This window comes from Strongylocentrotus purpuratus, unplaced genomic scaffold (genome assembly GCF_000002235.5).
Source record: "Strongylocentrotus purpuratus isolate Spur 01 unplaced genomic scaffold, Spur_5.0 spur5_contig_840, whole genome shotgun sequence".
Lineage (NCBI taxonomy): Eukaryota > Metazoa > Echinodermata > Echinoidea > Camarodonta > Strongylocentrotidae > Strongylocentrotus > Strongylocentrotus purpuratus.
The window spans coordinates 339,057-358,290 of NW_022145547.1; the positions used below are offsets into that span (position 1 = coordinate 339,057).

Here is a 19,234-nt window from a genome sequence, read left to right on the forward strand (position 1 = left end):
TGAAAAGAAAATGAATGAATACTGTTATAGGGAAGGAGAAAGAACACCAAAGGCTCATAGTGAACCAGAGTGAGATTTTATTCCAAAGAATTACAGTAACTTTTAAATAATAAGGAATGTTGTACTATTAGTCAATGTTATGTGAGAACGATTGTGGTATCACTGATAATGACAATTTTTGTTCATGATCCTTGGGATTGTTTATGATTACTAACTTATATTTATAGTTAGGCTTAATCTGACTTTCACTTGTGATGACTCTCACTATATTATTGTACATGTAGCTTTAAAAAAAAGAGTCCAAAAGTACAAAAGTACATCATAGCACATTTGATACCTGTATGTTTATTTATAAGGTGATGGGGATGTGGAAACAATAATGATTGACACAATAGGGTTAATGAAAGAAACATTTCAGGGATAGGAAACAAACGTATTATGGTCACTGAAATAGAGTTCCGTCTATGTCAAAAAAGGAGTGGCTTACCGCTTTTTAGTGCATACTCATCATCAACTTGAACATTCTTAACAATACCGAACCAAGGATACATTTCAAATCCCTAATTTACCAATTACCGTGTGTGCTGTGAAGGAATGAGGTAACTAACACCCTTTTGACCTTTCGCTGTAGTGCATTCTGTCCAATCTAACTTATAGAATCGCAATGAAAGAGAAATTGGACTTGATTTTTAATCCTTGTATTTGGAATCAAATTTCAGCGCGATTCTGCTCAGTCATTCCCACCTCACACCTATAAATACTCCTACACACATCCCTCTATTGGCACATGAAGACTCTTCGGTTGTGCCTTGCGCCCGAGACGGCCATATTTGTCTAATCCCGTCCGTCTGCTCCTAATTCTGGTCCGTCTCTAGAGGGGGTGCTCATTTCCCGTCGTATAACAAGTGGAGAGTGTTTCCTCTTCCACTGGTTGTGTTTTTGGGGTGGGAGATGGAGGGGATATCAAATGCATATTGACTCACTCTCATTGATTTGTTTTATCCATGTTTGTTGAGATGACTCGTAGAGACTGTCTCCTCACAGATGGTTTCGCTCAGGAGGAGTCATAATCCGCTCTGGATTTTCTCGTAAATTGCCCGATTGAGTGGCATACGTGCCGGCAAAAAATTGTAGTTTTGCCAAGATTTTCACAATCTGTAATTCATAACTTGATGGATAGTATAGTATGCAAACTGCAGTGTTGAATAATTTCTTTCAAACTTCCTATACTGCATGCTTTTTGAGTACAGCATTTCTTATTAAAATCCACTGCATACTGTATGATGAGATTGCAAACTGAGTTTGGAATAATATGCTACCGGTATATCATGAGATCTTAACACTTTCTTATGCAAAACTCTTCTAATTTAGGTCATAATCCAGCCATGTGGATAGTTGTAAGTGCTGGGTTTTGTTGGCATCCTGGTCAGAAAAAAGCCCCTGATCATTACATCACTCAATGTCCCTCCCATTGCACTCCTGTCCTCCTCTACCTTGTCCCATTTCCTTGCCTTCTGCAATGATTCACTACCCCCTCCCATCTCTGTAAATCGTTAGCATGTCACTTATTGTCACCTGGCTTCATCACCATCCTGAGCAAATTTTCCTCTCTCCTTGCACCCTTTCCAATTCCCCTGCCTCCCTCAAAAGTTGTTACCCCTCCCACCTCTTTCAAATCCTTCCCATGCCCCTGGTTGTTACACCTCCCATTGCCCCTCCCATTGCTTCTCTCGTTGTACCTCTTCCTTCCCCTCATTCCCCTGCCTCTCACATGTTATTACCCCTCCCACCTCTTTCCAATCCTTGCCGTACCCCTGACACCTGGCTCTCTAGGGGTCCCCGCCCCGTCATGTTGTGGAAATTAAACATAGCCCTGCTCATGCAGCGCGAGCGATTCCACCAGAATACATCTTACCTCACGTCCTGAAACCAAACACCCCCGCTACGGATGACTTTTATAATGCCATGGCGACCAGCGGAACACTCTGGAGCGTGGGTGAATGAATGAATGGCAGAGATCTCATCCCCGCGCAGAGCCCCTGACAAAGAAGATTTAAGAACATAATGCAGGAGATTACCAGGTTGATTTGTGAGCGGATGGAGAGGGATCTGGGAAGATGAAATCAAAAGTGTCCTGTGACACTTATTAGCGGAAATAGTCTTAACCCTATCCCGACCATTGTCATCTGAAATGGATTTGATGGATTTGGGACTTTGAAATGTACCCTTACCCCCCACCTTATTTGATCTGGTAAGTTGTCAAGTTATGATATGAATATGAATCACAATCAAGCTTGCCACATCAGGTACATTTAGTACTCTTCTGGACCAAATTTTAAAAAACTCAAATAGGGAAATAGACCTTTTTTCTTTGTTTATTTCAGGGTAAACAGTTCTTCAGAATTCTAAAATGCTGTTACCCATCAAAACCTCAAATAGTGCTCATTTCAGCTGTAGATTGATTCTGTTCTTGTGTTGGAGGCATGGCCTCAAGGAAATTAAACTCTACTTTTCAGAGTCAATTTTACGTTGTAATCCCATCTTTTGTGAACACACCCTAGCTACCATCTTATTTTATACTAACATCCGAGTCTCTTTCTTGATTATTTATTCAATTCACTTTGTAGTTTCTTCATGTCTGAACACACCCCCTAGCTACCATCTGATTGTGTGCTAGCGTCTGAGGCATTGTCTAGAAGGCGGACGGGAGGATGTGAGATGTTGATTAATCTCTTCCTTCCTCTACCCTGTTCAGGTCGGTCCCAGGACAGCTCGTTTCCTTTATTGCTTTCCTACGGGGGCTAGCTAGCCAGCTCCGCAGGGCCACGGGGGCTGAAGATGTGTACACAAAGACCCTGGTGATATCAGTATGACAATGATTAAGTTATGCTTCACAGAATGATCTGATTGTCTCTGGTTATCTTACGACTGTCTCAGATTAAGGCTGGTGTGTCTTTTGTTTGACTCATCCGTCAGAGCTTAAAGGTGTAGTACACATACATGTACATGTAGTCACAATTGTTCACAAATTTCTTACAGGTTTCAAGGTATGGCTACAATTACAACCACCAACTTGATATGAAGTTAGTCAAATTTCACCAGATATGTAAGAAGGATATCATAAAGAAAAACCACCACGGTTCACAGCTGCAAATCTGAAACAGGCTTTGTGGGAATGCAAAAATAATTCTGGATAAAAGGTGGAGGCAAAGAGGGGAAATAAGAAGAAAAGGGAGGAAAAGGGAAAGATGTTCTGGTACACCGTATGAAAATCTTGAAATGGAAAACCAAGTAACCAAGTAGGACAGAGAATCAATCAACTGTTTATTTCAAAGAGGAAAGATATATAGATAAATATTGAGGATAAATTTAGAGAGGCAAGCACCTGTTTTTAATAGCTTAATTCCCAACGAGATGGTCTAAAATATCCTCCTGAAAACCCTCCGTCATTAGATGCACTTCTGCAGAGCTCTGGGGAGGTGTGATCAGTCAGGAATCTGTCATAATTCTCACTTAATCTTGTACTTCTAATCCCGCCGAAAAGACCATCTGAGAAACACTTAGAAATCTAGCTGCGTCATGGCAACTCGTCTCTGACCCTTTGACTGTATCCTGAAATACTAGCCGTTCCAGAAATGACTGGACTACCTGTAACTGGTCTGTTGTGTGATGTTTGTAGTTTTGTTTGAGCTCTGATTCTCTTAATGACCATTCTAAAACAGCAAATCGGCAAAATAGTAGTGTTGTAATTGAGTACAGAGTTGAGTGAAATCTATCTCAAGTCGGCTACAAAAAAACCTGACTTGTCTTAATTTGAGTTCTTATAACACCAGCCATTCATGACTCAAGTATTTTCAAGTTAACTACATGTAAAGAAAAGCGATGACTGGAAATATTACTAAATTGGTTAATGTGCTAAGAACTTCCAAATACACATGGATTGTGTAAGTCCTTTGTTTTTATCCCTGTGGTAAGATTCAAAGGTTTTGAGTTTTTGTTCTGATGGTACTCCTAAATTTGAAACTTTTGAAAATGTTTACTTTTATGCAAATAACTTGCAGTCATTAGTTTCCATCTCTTCTTTAAACTCTTTAAAAAAAACATGAAGTGTAGCTACATGTACATGTTCTGAAGAAACCCACACTGGAGGGTGACATTGTGTGTTGAGCCAATGTTTACCTTCAGATATAAATTCAAATTTCTTGAGTCTTTACCAGAACTCTGTTCATTTTCCTTGATTTATATTTCACTATATAGACTTTAAGCCATTTCTTAGCTGAATAAAGTTTTTTATTTGAAAGTCGATAATGATGATATGGTCTTTTAGTAACTAACCTCACTCACTAATTACGATCAAAATAGCAGTAGCTGTAATGTAGAAGGGAAGTTGTAGGGTAAAGTTACCTGTCTCCTGGGAGAATCTTGAGGTATACATGCCCTCAGGTCATTCTACCTAGAGAGAGAATAGGCCTGTCTTCACTATCTCGAGATTGCCAAATATCTAGCTATTTGAACCATTCCGATCGCAAACTATCCAGCTAATTTGCGTCTTCATCAGACAGAAGTAGCAATTAGAAGGATATTTGGTCGGGATTGTCATCCCAAGATATCTTGTTATAGTTTGAAAAATATCCCACTATTTGGCGAAATATCCAGCTTTTTGTCCTGTGCGTCTTCACCAAGACTCGCACTATGCGCTAATGCTGAGCAAAATATCTCGAGCTAATTTCTCAAGGTCGAGTTTCAAGTTTCGAGGTCGAATCTCGAGCTGATGAAGACGCGAGTTGTAACTTCGGGATTATTTCCCAAATCAGAAATAGCGGGCTATTTGGCAATCTCGAGATGATGAAGACCCGCCTAGAGAGAATCATCACTCAACAGCTCATCTCATCCTCTATTATCAACCATGGACCTACTTGTACTTGTACCAATCAACGCTATGTGGGGCAATTCGTCTAAAGAAGAGTTGTGATTGATCCAAGTAGACCAGTTCACAGATGATCAAAAGTTTTTGACTCTTCTATCTAAAGGTTTAGTAATAACGTATTGCATTTAAATGTCAGGAGTTATTGTATTCTACTTCATGATTTTTGAAGTATTGTTAGTGAGCACTCCTTGTCCAAAAAATAGGAAGAAGTTTATTTGCTTTGGACTACGGTTGATAGGTGATACATTGCATTGTTCCCGTTTTTAATTTAATTTCCTTGGAACTTTTCAAAGGGTACTGGAGTGCAGAGTCGTGACAGGTTACAGTTCAACAAATAACTACATCTGCAGTTGTACATGTCTTTGTCTTTTATTAAGTTGATATGGTGCTATTGTTTTACCTTTTTTTTCTTATTACGGCATTCTGGAAATTCCAAGCAAGTAACAGGTATTGATGCTCTCTGCCTGTACTGCCAAGTAAACAGAGCAAAACAGTGTATTGCAAGCATAAACAAACATAACATGATATTACCCCCATGGCCCAAAATCATTTGGTTAGGAGTCAGTATAGCAGTGTGACTGAGGTATAATGGACTCACAGCTTTAAGATCAAAAGCACCGATGAGAAAATTGAGGATTTTTACATTTACCTAAGCCTAGTGCAATGGTACTCACTGCCTAGGTTTTGGAACCTGGATCTCTCAGATCCAAGGCCCTTTGCTCAGAACCACAGAACTCTCTCACATCCATGTGTGAGGTAAAGGGAGCCTGCACCTCGGGTTCATTAAAACGTGCATGTAATGTATGCCATAGGGGAATGGTGGTGGGAACCTTTTGAACTCTGGGCAATGACACATGAGTTTCTCCATGTGCAACAGTTTTCGTTTCTCTGCTCAGGGAGAGAAAGAAGGAGAGAGATGGGATGGGGAGAGGGAAAGAGAGAGAGAGAGAGTGAGTGAAAGAGAGAGAATAACAACAAAAAGAGAGAAAAAACAAGAAAGAGAAATAGAGAGACAGAGACAAAGGAGGCAGAGAGGGAGGGAGATAGAGAAAGAGAAGGGGAAGGAGGAAGAGAGAGAGAGGGGGAAGGAAGGAGATAGAAGAGAGCAAGGAAGGGAGGGAGGGAGAGAGAGACAGAGATGGGAGGCAAGTAGAGAGAGAGAGAGGGGGGAGAAGACAGCAAGGAAGGGAGGTTGGGAAAGAGAGACATAGGCTGCGTTCATGCTTAAATTTTGAAGGCAGAATGAGCGATCTGAAACGCTCATCGTAAACGCTCATCGTGATCGCAGTTCCACGATGTAGTGTTCATGCTTACTTCTCTGGCTCCCCAGGCAATTCTCCGTGTGTGGCCTTAGTTGGTCTTCCAGCTGGATTCGCAAACCTTCACTGTGCATGCTACGTAGACCCACTAGAGGTCAGTGCGTTGACCCCATTTAAACGCGTTTACAAATTGTAAACGCATCTTTTTGTGAGTTTACAATCGGCGATCGTGATCGCCGTTTTTCAGTGATTCTACAAAAGTGAGCTAAGACGCAACCGTGTTTTAAACTAAACGCGTAACAGATGCCTGATTCTGGCCGTCAAAATCAAGCATGAACGCGCCCATAGACAGAGGAGGAGGGAGGGAAGGGAGAGAGAGACGATCTCATTAGGAAAGGATCTGTAGCACATGGATACAAAAGTTCATGCAGGTGGCTTAGCATTGGATCCCATAGAGACACATGTTAATCAGACTCTCTTCCTAGCTCCCTTTGGATCGGATCGAGGAGTAAGTACGAGGGATGCTTGGGATACTAGTCTACACCCACAGACTTTTGAGAAGCATGACATGGTCTGGATCAAAACTATAGTTTTGCAGAACTGAATTACATGTAGATGTATCTTCAACCTTAATTGTATCTAGAAACCTACAAGGGTGTCTTTTATTAGGGATGACACAAGAAGTGTTTGAAGAGTCTTTCTGCAGCCCCACCCACTCCATCTTTCGTCTTCTTCACTACCTGACACTTTATATTTATATCTTCTTTTTAATCCATTCTTGATTATCTTTCATTTCTTCTCATCTTCTATCTGTTTGTGCCCTAAATATGAAGGTAACACCATTTAAGAATCTTGTCCTTCTCGCTACAATTGCATTTTGTTTTTTAGTGTGAATAAAGAGCTTTAATATCATGGCCCCATTCACCATTCGGAAGTGCAGTGAAGACCTTGATATGGATTATATTCATTTTTGTTTAGAGCATTGGCAGTAGATTTTGAGGAAATACTGCCATCTCTTGATCAATTATTGAAGCAAATGAAATGCTCCACTATACATGCACATCTGATATGAGCACTAAACTGCAATGTGTACTTGACAGGTCTTTTAGCTTTGTAATTCTTCATGTAGTCATGTTTTCGTTTCAAAACCTCTCTTTTCTAACTTGTCTATTTTGGACCTGCCAGGTATTCAAATTTATTATTTCAATGGTCCTTAGCACAATAGTCCCACATGTATGCTAACATAGCTGTTTCTCATTTATCCTCAGTCAGGGGGGTTAGGGTGAGGGCTTATGGTTGGGTTTAATGCCTAGCTCCTAACATTGTTTGATATGGAAATTATTAATTTTAGTACAGGAGCAATGATATATGGGACCAGTGATGTGCAGGACCAATGATGCTCAGTGCACAGGACCAATGGTGCATATTACCAAGGAAACTTATGAAAAATGACAAGTACATTGTATGTAGGACCAATGATATAAAGTACCAATGATGCATATGGTCATTATATGGTGCATAGGACCAGTGAACTAAACAGGACCACTGATGTTTGGGACACATAGTGTGTAGGACCAATATGTTGTAATTTGACCAATTCTTCTTATGATAGTTAACACCTCTTTTGGTAATATTGCTTGCTTTATTTGTCTTGTATAATGAGTGAAAGCAACCGCTTTAGAACTGTTATTCCTGTATAGGGGTTAGCTTTCAAGTCAGTAGGTAACTTGTTAGGGTTGGATCTTTCTAGTACAGGAAGCTCATTCAGGAAATAGGTACTTGTAATAAGGCATTAGCCAAGATATTACAGAGAATGAAATAACTTGTTTCATTCATTTTATGTGTTACCATAACCTAATTCCTAACTGAAAGGGGATATCTTGTTTAAAGTGGGACTTAAATAGGTAGAGAAATAAAAAAATATCATGCGTGAATTAAATGATCTTATCATAAAACACACTTTGAGTCCTTGACAACAATACATGGAAACAAAGTTTAATCTGTCAAAATCATGGGTTAGTTTTGATCTAATCGCCATACACATGTATATTTTGAGGTGTAGTTGTTGTTTGTAATGATAGGAAATGACTATAATAGATTCGGCCACTCTGTTTGATCAGTGTTTCAGTATTTCCTTGTGAACTTTCATCGGCAACCCTTTCAAAGCCAGGTAAGTCCAAAGCTTTGAGTATAAACCAGTAGGTTCAGAATAAAGTAATAGAGCAGTTTTATCTGGATCGGTGTCATGGTTAGCAACAAAATATGTGCTGATTATATCGATAATAAAAATTATATTTAAGGGAAAATCAGTAATTTGAATTATATTTCCAAAATATGACTGGAAGAGAGGTGCACATTGTGAAACAAAGACAGAATATAATAGCCCTTGCCCAATATTTCAGGCACAAAACCTTAGATTTTGCAAGGGAGCACTCACAAAATAAGGTATATATGTTGGCAGATTTTGGCAAGAGGGGGGGGGGTGATGTCTCCTATCCCCCCCCCCCCCCCTCCGATCAGCCGCAGGGTTCAAACCTAAAGCAGCAATTAAACAATGGAGAAAAATCTATTTGAAAATGAAAGTGTAGCTTAGTTGGAAAATGGAATACAATGGCGAAGGAGTACCCACTTCCTCGATGTAAATCATGCAACAAACTGTGATGAGCAGACCACAAAGGCTCAGATTTCTCAGTGCTCTTCACCGAATAGCATTAATTGTCAGGAGTGATGATCAGTTTCATGAAATTGTTGAAAAGTATCTTGGTTTACTGTGGTTAGCATGAATTCTATGCACCCCTCAGAGGCATGATTAATGAGTAAAACCGCTACCTAGGGGCTACATTTCATGTTTCTTTTTTTTTAAGGAAATCCTATGTACATGTAGTAACCATTTTTAGAATATTTCTGGTAATGTGTTATGTTACCTTTCACAACTCTTATAAACACCTTAATTCTGCAAATAATTTGAAAATTTCATTTGATGAATGTACAGTATGCTTTTTCTATGTCTCTAAGTGTAGGGAAACCACTTGTTAGGAGTTGAAAATTTCAGGATAGTTATGATCAAAGTGGTTACAAATTTACATTCATCTTTCCTATTCTAAGCAATCTTAGAACGAGAGAGGGAGACAGAAACAGAGACAGAGAGGGAGAGAGAGAGAGAGACAATCATCAATTAAAGATTAGTTTGTTTTTTCAGTTTTACTTTCTTGATGTGCCTTCCTACCCAAACTTTCTGTCACTAATGAATCCTTCACTCCTAATTAAGGACAAAAATTACATCATACCTTCATTCTCCCGAGAATACAAGTTCACCTATTTTTTTCACTCCTTTTGTTAGCATTGCTCTGACAACGGCTAAATAATTACCTCACAATGGATCTCTGAAGATTCTTATTTTAAGACGACTGAGATGCCCTTTCACAGTACGACTCTCCTGGGTGTGCCAATGTGTTGCGTGGTCGCTCTCAACGCCATATCTAGGCTGAATTGCCCCGAAAGAATGAGGGCTCCCTCGTTGATGGATTTAAAGGAAGAGGCTTCTCCTTTGTCAATCAGTTTAAAGTGATGGAGGGCCGGGCTAGCGCTGACAAACTGAGCTTAAGATTCCCGGGTCTATAATCTTAATCAATCCGACCCTCTAGGGTTATTTGAGGTATACCTGTTATAGCAGTCACATGGTGAACTTACACAATTAATGGCTTTAAAGCAAATTTATGTTCACATACATGTACAATCAGTTTTTCAAGACTTTTTTTAAAGGATTTGAGAAAATGAAGCAACAATGCAAACAAATGTAAATCTATTAAATTTATCTTGTTGAATGCTTTCTATAACTTTAATTAATTTATACTTTTTAATTTTTTAATTTTTTTTTTTCGGGGGGGGGGGGGGGGGCAGGGTATTTTTTTTCTTCTTCTAATTTCAAGGAAATGTTGGGCCAATGGTGCATTGCCTTGTGGTTAACCCTATTTAAACAATGAAAAACACAAAAGTACAGCTTTTAAAACTTTATTCAAATAAATTTACATACAAGAATGAAGAAAGTCCATAATCACCATATAAGGAGTCATATTGACATCAGACTCTACCAACTACATGTACGTAACAAGGACCAGATATTAACCTTTCAGTGCAAAAGTGCAAAAGCCCAAAGTATGGTAGCTTTCATCAAAGCTCAAGATCTTCTGTCAACACATTGATTATATATAGTTACTTGGAATATTAGACTAGTATCGTGGATAGCGTTTCATTCATCTGGTTGGAATCTTTAGCTTTTCTTGATTGTTAGACTTGGAAATCCAACATCAGTTCACGTCATGAATATATTTTCTTCTATATTTATCTTATTTTTCAAACTGGCACCAGTTGACCTCATGAAGTACATGTACTTCTTTTTTTACCCTCTCATTTTTCATAAGCTGCTTTAAAATAGAGATGTATATTGTTGCTCCACCTAGCACCTGTAGGATATAGAAGGACATCCCCCCCCCCCACCCTGAGTCGGGTCTCTATTTAAATTTGTTCTTATGTAACCTGTTCATAAAGAACACCTGTATATAATTAATAAACATCTCTGTTTTCAGGTTCAGCCATATTCGTAATGTTTTGTATTTTGCATATGAAGACTGCTGGTTTGTAGGATCAAAACATGTACATGTAAGTAATGCCATATGAAGAAAACCATTTTCTACAATTAAAGTTCCACCTTTGTCCAATTTTTAGTAATTTAGATACTGTGCTACATTATAATATTTACTCTATCAGGAGAAACAAACAATAAATGTAATTGCTGAGATTCTGACAAAAATATTGTTTACAAATTTCATCCATTTGTGAAATATGCTTTGACCTCCGTAGTGCCTCTGTTTTGGTCAAGTCCATCGACATCCTATACATAACGTACACTGTAAGACCTTGATATTGATATACCGGTACCTTGACTGAAAGGTTCAGGGCCTGGGAATGCCTAAGAATATTCATTCAGTTCCAGAAATCATATCAGTTGTACAGTGTTGTAGTTGGCACCGAATGGCTTGTGTACTTTATACTGTTTGCAAGAGATTCCTTGCAAACTACAGTTTAGTGATGAAAAGGAAATGTGGCCTGGAAAGTCTTCTTTTTTGGAAGTCATTAAAATGTATGATGTTTAGTAATTAGTATAACACATTTTAAAAACGCTCGTAATCTGCAAATTATTACCCTGAGTTTGTGTGTTTACTTGCCCTGTTTTACATTTCCTTACAACTTGCATGTCATGAGAAAATACTTTCAAACACCAACAAAATGTTCCCACAGACAAGCAATGAAACACAATTTTGAAGGGAAGGGTGTCATTACCCATGTCACACTTTTAAATTCTTATCTGTTTATCATACCTGTACTATGCAAATGAAGTATAAACATGAATGCATGACTAGTCTTACAGTTTGTTAGCCTTGTATTCAATTCATTGCTGGAAGTTTGCGAAACAAACTTTTCTTGGAATTCAAATTAAAGTTTTCTCATTTGATGAACATGATTTTTTGGGGGGTGATGTCCTTGCTATAACTCATTTATTAATCACTATCATTTATATGACTTTTAGGGATGGAGGGATGGGGGGAATCTCAAGTCATTCCCAGCGCATAGAGACACTTTAGTTTATTATGCGCTTTATAAATATTGTATTATTATTATTACTATTTCATCATCTTTGACTTTACATGAACCCCTGCAGCTCGTGTTAATCACCCTCATATTATGTCTTGCTATTTTTTAATTAACACAGTTTCCATTTTTTTAAATAAAAACGATACAGTTGTATAGCTATGCACCATTTTAGTATGTTAATAGGCAATAAGATCAATAATCATCTGTTGTGAGCCAGAAAGATGTTAGCTTACATACTTTGATTTAAGAGAGACTTAACTCCCGTCTGGCTCTCAAAAGACAAAACTTGTAATTTAGGGCAGGTTCTAGTGCCAATAAATTCTCAACCCATATCCAAAGAGAAGAAGTGAAGATGTACCAGTCAACGAACCCAACCAAAACACCTCTGTGTTGTTGTTTTCTATTTAGGGTCATAAGTTCATTGACCTCATGACCTTGACAGGTAGACAAACCTAAGGTCTAGGTCTGGTTCTCCTAACTGCTATTTCCTGATGCCGTTTAGGACCAGGGCCTTCTTAAGTCTACTAATTGATTTGCTGTCTGACAGCATAATTACCGAGTGTTACGACTCTGATTGATTTCAGGTGAGAGAGAAGGGAGAGGGAGAACAGAACCACTTGAATTTTTGTTTGCAGGTAAAACTATTGTCTGTCTGAATGCTACAGGGGATGAAATCAACTTGCCATGCCTTGGCCCTGTATGACTTTGGTCAGAATCAATGATTGTTTTGTTTTCTCTTTGTTTTCCTTTTTTTATTGACTGAGATCACTTATATTTATCCCTGTAAAAGAAAAACAAATTATGATTTACATCAGCCTTGATTTGGCTGACAATTCCGGTTAAAGATGAAGTTGAGTTCTGGTCATGCGATTGCATTGTGAAAGAAACGGTATGGAACCGACCAGAAAAGGTTGGTCATCTAGCATATAAGAATTTGTGTGTATTGCAAGGTTCTGGAATCATCAAAATGATAAGAAATTTGCCCAAGTCTTGGTAAAGTTGGTAAAAAGCACTTGCACAGAAAGATGTATATGGGACTACACGAACATGTGGCGTAAAAAGCCGGCCCCCTGATTTTTACGATGTTACATGCATATTTAGAATATGAAGGCATTTGAAGAGCCATGCTTTTCAGGCAACATGTCTTAACTGATGTTCTTCCACACTTGCATAATAAGAATGAGTAATGCTCACAAATTATTTTTCACCTCTTCCCAGAACTCAACCTTCTCTTTAAGATGATAGTGGCTTTGTACTTTCACATGAACTGTATGTACTGCAGCTCTGCTTGTTTTATAAAAAAGAACCACCACTTCAGAAGTGGAATGGTGCCAGTTATTCTTGATTTCAATACATTTTGTTTATTGTTATAGAAATTCTACTCTTTCATCCATCTTAAACACATCTTCTACAGGTTCCTTACACACCTTGGGGGTGTTTCACAAAGACTAAGATCGACTTTAGTTAAACTTGAAGTATGGCAGGCCATTCATGCCACTGGTCGCTCTCACTATTGGTCTCTCGAGGGACGTCACAAATCTACAGAATTCAAATTTTTGGATACTTTATTATTGAATTTTTTTAAAATCTAAAGATCATAATTTATAATATAAGGTTCTTTCATCCAATTTTACATCTGGTTCAAGAATTTTTAAGGGCATAATTCGCCTGCCATAGTTCAACCTCAACTTGAGTTGATCTTAGTCTTTGTGAAACACCCCCTAGGTCTTTCTCTCTCTTTGTGTAAGACACTGATGGGCTTGTACCATGCGTTATCTGCTCATTTTAATTTGTATTAAACGTAGATGTTAGTCAGATTAGCAAATTGTTGTACCTGTACGAGAGAGGCTTGACGTCATTATGGGGGCAAATGTTCCCCCCATGGAACGCAGCATCACGAGACCACAATCGTTTGGCACCTACCCCATTACACCCAAGATTAATCGTTATCTCCAACTCTAACAAAGCAACTGTGTAACATCGCTGTGCATTGGCTATCCATTTTCACCCGTTTGAACCAAAATGGAAGATGTCATTTGTGTTACTGACTTGTAAGGTTGAGAAGAGGGTTAAATGTACTTTCATGAATAAAAGTTACCTGTTATAGATAAGATATTCTGTGATTTATCTCAACAAAGGGACATGGGCATGATGGATGTGTGGGTATGATATCATCATCATCAAAAATATTTTGTATTTTGACAGTGACAGGTCACAAAAGATAAAAGTTTGGAAACAACACAGGTGAATGAGATAGTGTCATGAACCGATGATCCAGAGTCGGGAGGAGGAAGAAGAATGTCCCTTTAATTTGGTACGCTGAGTTTGTTCAGTGAATTTGAAGAGGAAACTGGGTCGGGACAGCTTGTGGTGAAAGTTACACCACTCATCCTGTGGAAGGAAGTCTTCCCCTTGTGGTGCTTGTGAAATGAGAGCGTTTTTTATAGTAACCTTACCTCAACCATTTTGCTTTTATTTAGCTTAGAACTGTGCTCGTGTGATGGAACTCAAGTTGAATGCACCTCAGTTTTGTGTAGAAAGAAAACAAGGAAAGAAAAACATAGCAGTATCGATAGCTTGATCTGCAGAGACAGTGAGATGAACTCGAAGAACTGCCTGAACCATACACGTACTCCCCCATATATAGAACAGAAGTAGAAATTGAATGTTTTTGCTATCATGTTTAGCAGTAGGCATAACAAAAGTAGTTCCTGGCATGGAGAATGTTATCACTGATTTCAGGTGGTGGAGTGTTTGATATGTCAAGCTTTTTTTTACAGACATTTCATTGACCTTACATAGAACACAGAAATTTGCAGATTGACAGTATGAATCATGGCCCAGGATTCATCTATATTCTCTCTCCCAACCCAGGTGTAGGAATAAGTAGGAAGACTTAGGCCTGTCCTCATCAGACCAAAGTTGCAAAATAACCTGCTATTTTAACTAACCGAAAGATAAATCTTGGTCTTCTTTCCAATATAGCCTGCTATTTGGGAAAAAGTGGGCTAATTTGTGCTAGTTTGTGATGAGCGTATTGGTCTAGTGAAGACGCAATTTTGAGTCTGAAAATAGCGGTTATTTTGCAACTTCTGTCTGATGAGGACAGGCCTCTTGAATGCCATGAATCCTGTAATCAGTCATGTGCTTTATCTCCAAGTTGATGATAACAGGTGCACGTACATGTACATGTACAAGTACAAGTGGATCTCCTTTTGTTAATTTGTTTTGGAGGGACTTAATAATAATATTTGATTGAGGATTAATTCTTTCTCATATGGCACTAAGTCATAAACCTGGTTTTGAACCTGATACCTACTGGTCACATGATCCCTGCTTTAACATTGAGCCATTGTACTTCACTTATTTACATGAACCAACAGAATTATCATTATCATAGTAATCATAATATTCTTTCTCTCTCTCTCTCTCTCTCTCTCTCTCTCTCTCTCTCTCTCTTTCTCTCTCTCTCCCTCCCTCCCTCCCTCTCTCCCTCTCTCTCCTGTTTTCTTTGTTTCTGCAGGTTGGTCCACAGTCTTCAGTTTGAGGATCATGATGGCAAGGTCAAGGATGCTAACATGAAAGATGCCGATACATTCTCCATCTACGATCCAAGGAATCCGATGAACAAGAGAAGAAGAGAGGACGGCAGTAAACAGAAGAAGAAAGAGAGGAGATGATAGTAAAAAGATGAAGAAAGAGGGGATAAACTGTCACTGTGCTTCATGTCTTGTTTTTTATGCAAACAAGGAACCAGTAATATTGCTACTGAGACCCAGTGGAGAGAGCACAGTAAACAGAAGAGATGCAATAGAATGCCTTCAGTATCTGTGATCCAAGGAATCTGATGAACAAGAAAAGAAGGGAGGACAGTAAATTGAAGAAGAAAAAGAGAAGGTGATGGAAAGAGAAGAAAAGAGTATTGTAGTAAACAGATGGAAAACAGAGGAGAAACCATCGCTGTGCTTCTGAGAACTTAAGATGAAAAGATATTAAAACGAAGAGAAAAGACAAAATATGATGGTAAAAAGAAGAGAAAGAGACAAGAAGTTGACACTGCTCCTCGCAACCTCTCTTTCAAAAAGCTTGAGTTGCTTTACGATGCCACTTCGAACATTTATTCATTGAACCAACAATTGTGCTTCTGAAAGAAGGATGCTGCTTTTAACACCATTCAGTGAAAATTATCTTTATGTAAGCATTGCGAATGCACCAGTATGCAACTCTTTTCTACTTGTTGGAGATGACCGCTTATAATCATTAAAAGCTCAATTTTAAGAAATGATGCAAGTGCCATCAAGATGCAGATGTCGTTTCTGTTCATTGAAGATGATAGTTGGAACCACCAAACACACTTAAAAGGGAACGTTCGACTTCATGCGATACGTCACAGAACGGGCCGTGTGCAAACACAATGGCGACGTCCAAAAATTCTCAGTGCTGAGAAAGACGAAGGATTCTGAAGAAGAGTTACGTCCTCCCTTTCGTCAAATGTATGAGGTTTTATATTTCTCAGATAATGTTTTAAATGGCCTACAAACTTAAATTAATATGTAGTTGGAGGTTAATTCCCCTTTAACATGTTTACTTCTGAATTCTCTCATTCCCATAGCCTCAATACAGGATCCAACCGGTTCCTGTAGGCAATTAGTTAAGAAGTGTCGGGACGCACAAAGGTACAGACATTTCTAAAAAAATTGGTCTTACATCAGTGCTTTCCCAGAGCCAAGGGAGAGGGGCTGATCAGTAGAAGAGGATAGAATGATGATAGTGATTTTAACTATCAAATTGCAAACATTTATTGATTAACAAAGTTGTTGATAAACAAAGTTGTTTCATTTACATTTTAATCTGATGTTTATTGCAGTGGATATAATAGTTAAACCCATAGCTTAACTGTACTGTACTCAGATTAAAAGATATAAAGAAGCATTCAGATGTATATCATTACAGCTTCATCTATGATTTTTGCTTTCTGAGAGTCATAGAGAGAGCAACCAGTACAAAAGATAAGCCATCACATCATACAGTAACTGTGATAAAGCAATTTGCAACAAAAAATAGATGGAAGAAATGCTTTAGATATCTCAGTTTAAGATTCGTGCTACATTAACGCCAAATAAACTGAAATGGATGAAACAAGTATTCCCTCCCCCCCCCCCCCATTTTGTATTCATTTATTTATTCATTTTTATTATTTATTTTTAAAATATTTCTAAAATATTTTGGGAGGAGGGGCAGGGGGGGGAGGGGATATGTTTTAACTTAAAAAGTTCTAGTGTGTTAAATACGTTGGAAAACTACAAAGTTATTTTAGGGGTGCCTCTGACTATTGTTTGTTTACCTTTAAGATCTGTTAAATTCAAAGTGCAAAGACAGCCCTAGTTTTCACTTTGAATTGTTTTGTAATCATTCTTTTTTTAGCAGTATTAAGGAACCTGGGATGTCCCATTTTAACCGCAATTTTCCTGTGAACTTGAAAAGAGAAATGTTTTATATTCATTATGGCCTTGAGAAATTGTCAGGAAATCTATCTGGCATCTGGACACTGCTCTTGTAGTGGTGCCAATCATTGAGAGAGAGAGAGAGAGAGAGAGAGAGAGAGAGAGAGAGAGAGAGAGAGAGAGCGAAGAACATAGGAAGATTTGAGAGAAACAGAGAGAGGAGAGAGGGATTTTTGAGAGAGAGAGCTAGTTAAAGATTAGGAGACACACAGCATTGAGTCTCGTACAGTATTATTCTAAATCTTGGCCATTTAGGGTTTCAGGTTTGTTTTGCCTGGTAATCAACGGGTTTAACTAATATACTCCATTTAGTATTCCCTAACTATGCTGAATAATCTGTAATGTTCAACTTTGTTTCTTTATTAAATGAAGTTAATGAACGGATGCTCTAACTGTATACATTATATCAATCTGTTATTGTTTATCAAATGTACCTGGTCCCCTATCTAATTATGAGGAGTTATGATATACCGGTATCTGGATTACACACATACTCTCTAATCATTGGATCATGCAGTGACTTTTGATTAATATAGGGGCTTGAAATTGATTTGGATGATGATGATGATGAACAGCATTTGTATGGCGCCATATATCTGTTTCAAAAAAACATTCAAAGGCCCTGTCATATAAAACATGATAAATACAAATTATCTTTGTATCAATCATAAAGTCACAATCGCTTTATTTGTTATGATATTACAAGATGCAGTTAAATGTGGTATCAAGCTATAGAATCAATTGCTGCTCTGTGTATACTTACATTTGTATATAGATATTTCTGTGCATTAAATGCTCATACAGGTGAAATGAAAAATTGTTGATGTGCATTGATATTTTATCAAACTGTAGTTTTAGAAATGAATGGGAACCTATTACAATAAACGTATCGTCTGTTTGGAGCCAGAAGGGCATTAACTCATATACGTTGACACAGGATTATTGCCCAACTGGCTCTGAACATATAATATGTAAGAAGTAAAACAAGGATCATACAATTGAAATGATTTTCTTTTTAATTGGATGTAATTTCAATTGGGTTAATGTGAAAGAAAAAAAAGAGCTTGAGAACTACACCTATTGGGAAATAAGGTGTGGTGCTGAAGATGGGAATGTGTAGAGTAGGGATGAAGACGAAGATGACAAACTGAGGAAGGAAGATGATGATGGTGTTAGTATTGGTAGTAGCTGTCGAGGTGGTGGTTGTAATGGTGATGCTGGTAGATGTGCTGTCAGCTTCAGTGATTGTGCAAGTTGCCAAAGATGTGATGATGGTAGTGGAGATAGTTCTGTTGTGTTGGTGATGGTATAGTGATATTAATGGATGGTGGTACCTGTAGCGGTAGATTGTGACTATACACAGGAATTCTATGTACTAAAATATTGATGAAAAGCTAAGGCTATGCTCTACATAAAGTAAACTTGGTACGAAAGTGAAGACACGATGCATTGTTGATAGTGTGACGTTCTTTGTTCAACACTCTCGAACAGAGCGAGCTACAATATATTTTTAGTATATTTCATATTAAGATGGTTTGAAACGTTTATAATAGAACAAATAATAGGGAAGATAAAATTTGGTACAGTTTGCTGAAACAAATATTTCAAATCAAAGTATATGAGGGAAGACTTTTTGAATATATATAAGTTTACACTTTCTTTCCTGCATAGAACCTTTTAATAGCGTAATAAAGCCATCTTTCATGAAAACGTTCTTGATTCAATGTTGTAATCCAAACTTTTGCAAAACATACCGTCCACTTAAATCAAGGCATTTCCTGTCAAAAGAGACCTTTGAATATCTATGACTCTGGCCATTACTAGTGTCCGTTTCCTGGTCAAGATTGACCACGGTCAGACAGCATGATGCTTGTCTGGTAGCATACTTTCGT

At 38.1% G+C, this 19,234-nt stretch overlaps 1 protein-coding gene across 1 annotated transcript in view; it reads left to right on the plus strand.

Annotated features, from left to right (window-relative positions):
- LOC105447388 (spliceosome-associated protein CWC27 homolog) overlaps positions 1 to 16,780 on the plus strand; it is a 31,596-nt gene extending 14,816 nt beyond the window's left edge. The window contains exon 11 of the mRNA XM_030988407.1: positions 15,362 to 16,780. Coding sequence (XP_030844267.1) covers positions 15,362 to 15,518 — 157 coding nt within the window. The 3' untranslated portion in view covers positions 15,519 to 16,780. The remainder of the gene's footprint in view (positions 1 to 15,361) is intronic.
- Positions 16,781 to 19,234: the final 2,454 nt, after the last annotated feature.